The sequence below is a fragment of the Manacus vitellinus genome, unplaced genomic scaffold (genome assembly GCF_001715985.3).
Source record: "Manacus vitellinus isolate BGI_N305 unplaced genomic scaffold, ASM171598v3 scaffold_87_pilon, whole genome shotgun sequence".
In the NCBI taxonomy this organism is placed as follows: domain Eukaryota; kingdom Metazoa; phylum Chordata; class Aves; order Passeriformes; family Pipridae; genus Manacus; species Manacus vitellinus.
In genome coordinates, this window is record NW_021940854.1 from 683,870 (window position 1) to 685,199 (window position 1,330).

The window sequence follows — 1,330 nt, forward strand, 5'->3', positions numbered from 1 at the left end:
GGCGGCCAGGAACGTGCTGGTGACGGAGGACAACGTGATGAAGATCGCGGACTTCGGGCTGGCCCGCGACATCCACCACATCGATTACTACAAGAAGACGACAAATGTGAGGGCTGGGCCAGGGGGGTCCTGCTGGGGTGGGGGTGCCAGGGGTGCCCCAAGCGGCGCTGGGAATGCGATGGGCGTGCAGGGCTGCCCCCTGCCCCAGACCCCCCCACGCTTGGGTGGCACGGAGCCAATGGGGGGTTCTGTGTCCCAGGGTCGCCTGCCGGTGAAGTGGATGGCCCCCGAAGCCCTCTTTGACCGAATCTACACCCACCAGAGCGACGTGTGAGTAGTGCCCGCCGGGGAAGTGCACGGTTGGGGTTCGTCTTAGTTTGATGAAATTATGATTAGCGTCAGCCGACCAAATATTTCGAATCCAGACTGTATTTGGTGCTGGCACTCGTCTGTCCTGCAGAGCGAATTGAAACTGTGGGTGCTTGTCCCTCCCAGCAAACCAGCCTCTAAGTGTACCCAGACTGGGGCCCTGTGGGGTGTCAGCCCCCCCGGAGCTGGTGCCCCAGTGTCCACCCTGTGTTCCCAGGTGGTCCTTCGGGGTGCTGCTGTGGGAGATCTTCACGCTGGGCGGGTCTCCCTACCCCGGTGTGCCCGTCGAGGAGCTTTTCAAGCTGCTGAAGGAAGGTCACAGGATGGACAAGCCCAGCAACTGCACCAACGAGCTGTGAGTGCAGCACTGGGATGGGCAAGAGGGAGGACACTGGTACCCCAACACTCCCTGCCCAGCTGGGACTGGTGAGGCAGGGTTGGAAGTCTCTGGGTGCCACTGCCTGACCCAGGGCACAGGCTGGGGCATGGAGGGGGACAACCAGATGTTTGGATCTACAATCCCAGCAATTCCCAGCCCTGCAAAACCATCAGCCCGATCTGTTTGCAATAATCAGCATCTCCCTCCATTATCCCATGGCAGGAGGGAATCCCAGCACAGGGACCAGCCCAGGCCATGTCCGTCCTCCTCTCCAGACAGCCCCTTGCAAGGGCAGCTGGGGGGATTCCCTTCCTTCCCCACAGGAGATTACCCTAAATCCTGGGATAGCATCCTCCCTGGCCGTGGGTCCCAGCCTGGGTGCAGGGGTCTGTTCCTGGGTGTTCCTCTCCCATGGGTGGGGTCCCCTTCTGCTGGCCCCATGCTCAGCTCTTGCCCTCACAGGTACATGATGATGAGGGATTGCTGGCACGCTGTGCCTTCCCAGAGACCCACCTTCAAGCAGCTGGTAGAAGACCTGGACAGGATCGTGGCCATGACCTCCAACCAGGTAGGAGAAGTGGC

The 1,330-nt window shown here is 61.1% G+C and overlaps 1 protein-coding gene across 1 annotated transcript in view; it reads left to right on the forward strand.

Annotated features, from left to right (window-relative positions):
• The window catches only part of FGFR1 (fibroblast growth factor receptor 1), a 66,441-nt gene that overhangs the window by 61,307 nt on the left and 3,804 nt on the right, over positions 1–1,330 (forward strand). The window contains exons 12-15 of the mRNA XM_029964982.1: positions 3–106; positions 260–330; positions 587–724; positions 1,211–1,316. Coding sequence (XP_029820842.1) covers positions 3–106; positions 260–330; positions 587–724; positions 1,211–1,316 — 419 coding nt within the window. The remainder of the gene's footprint in view (positions 1–2; positions 107–259; positions 331–586; positions 725–1,210; positions 1,317–1,330) is intronic.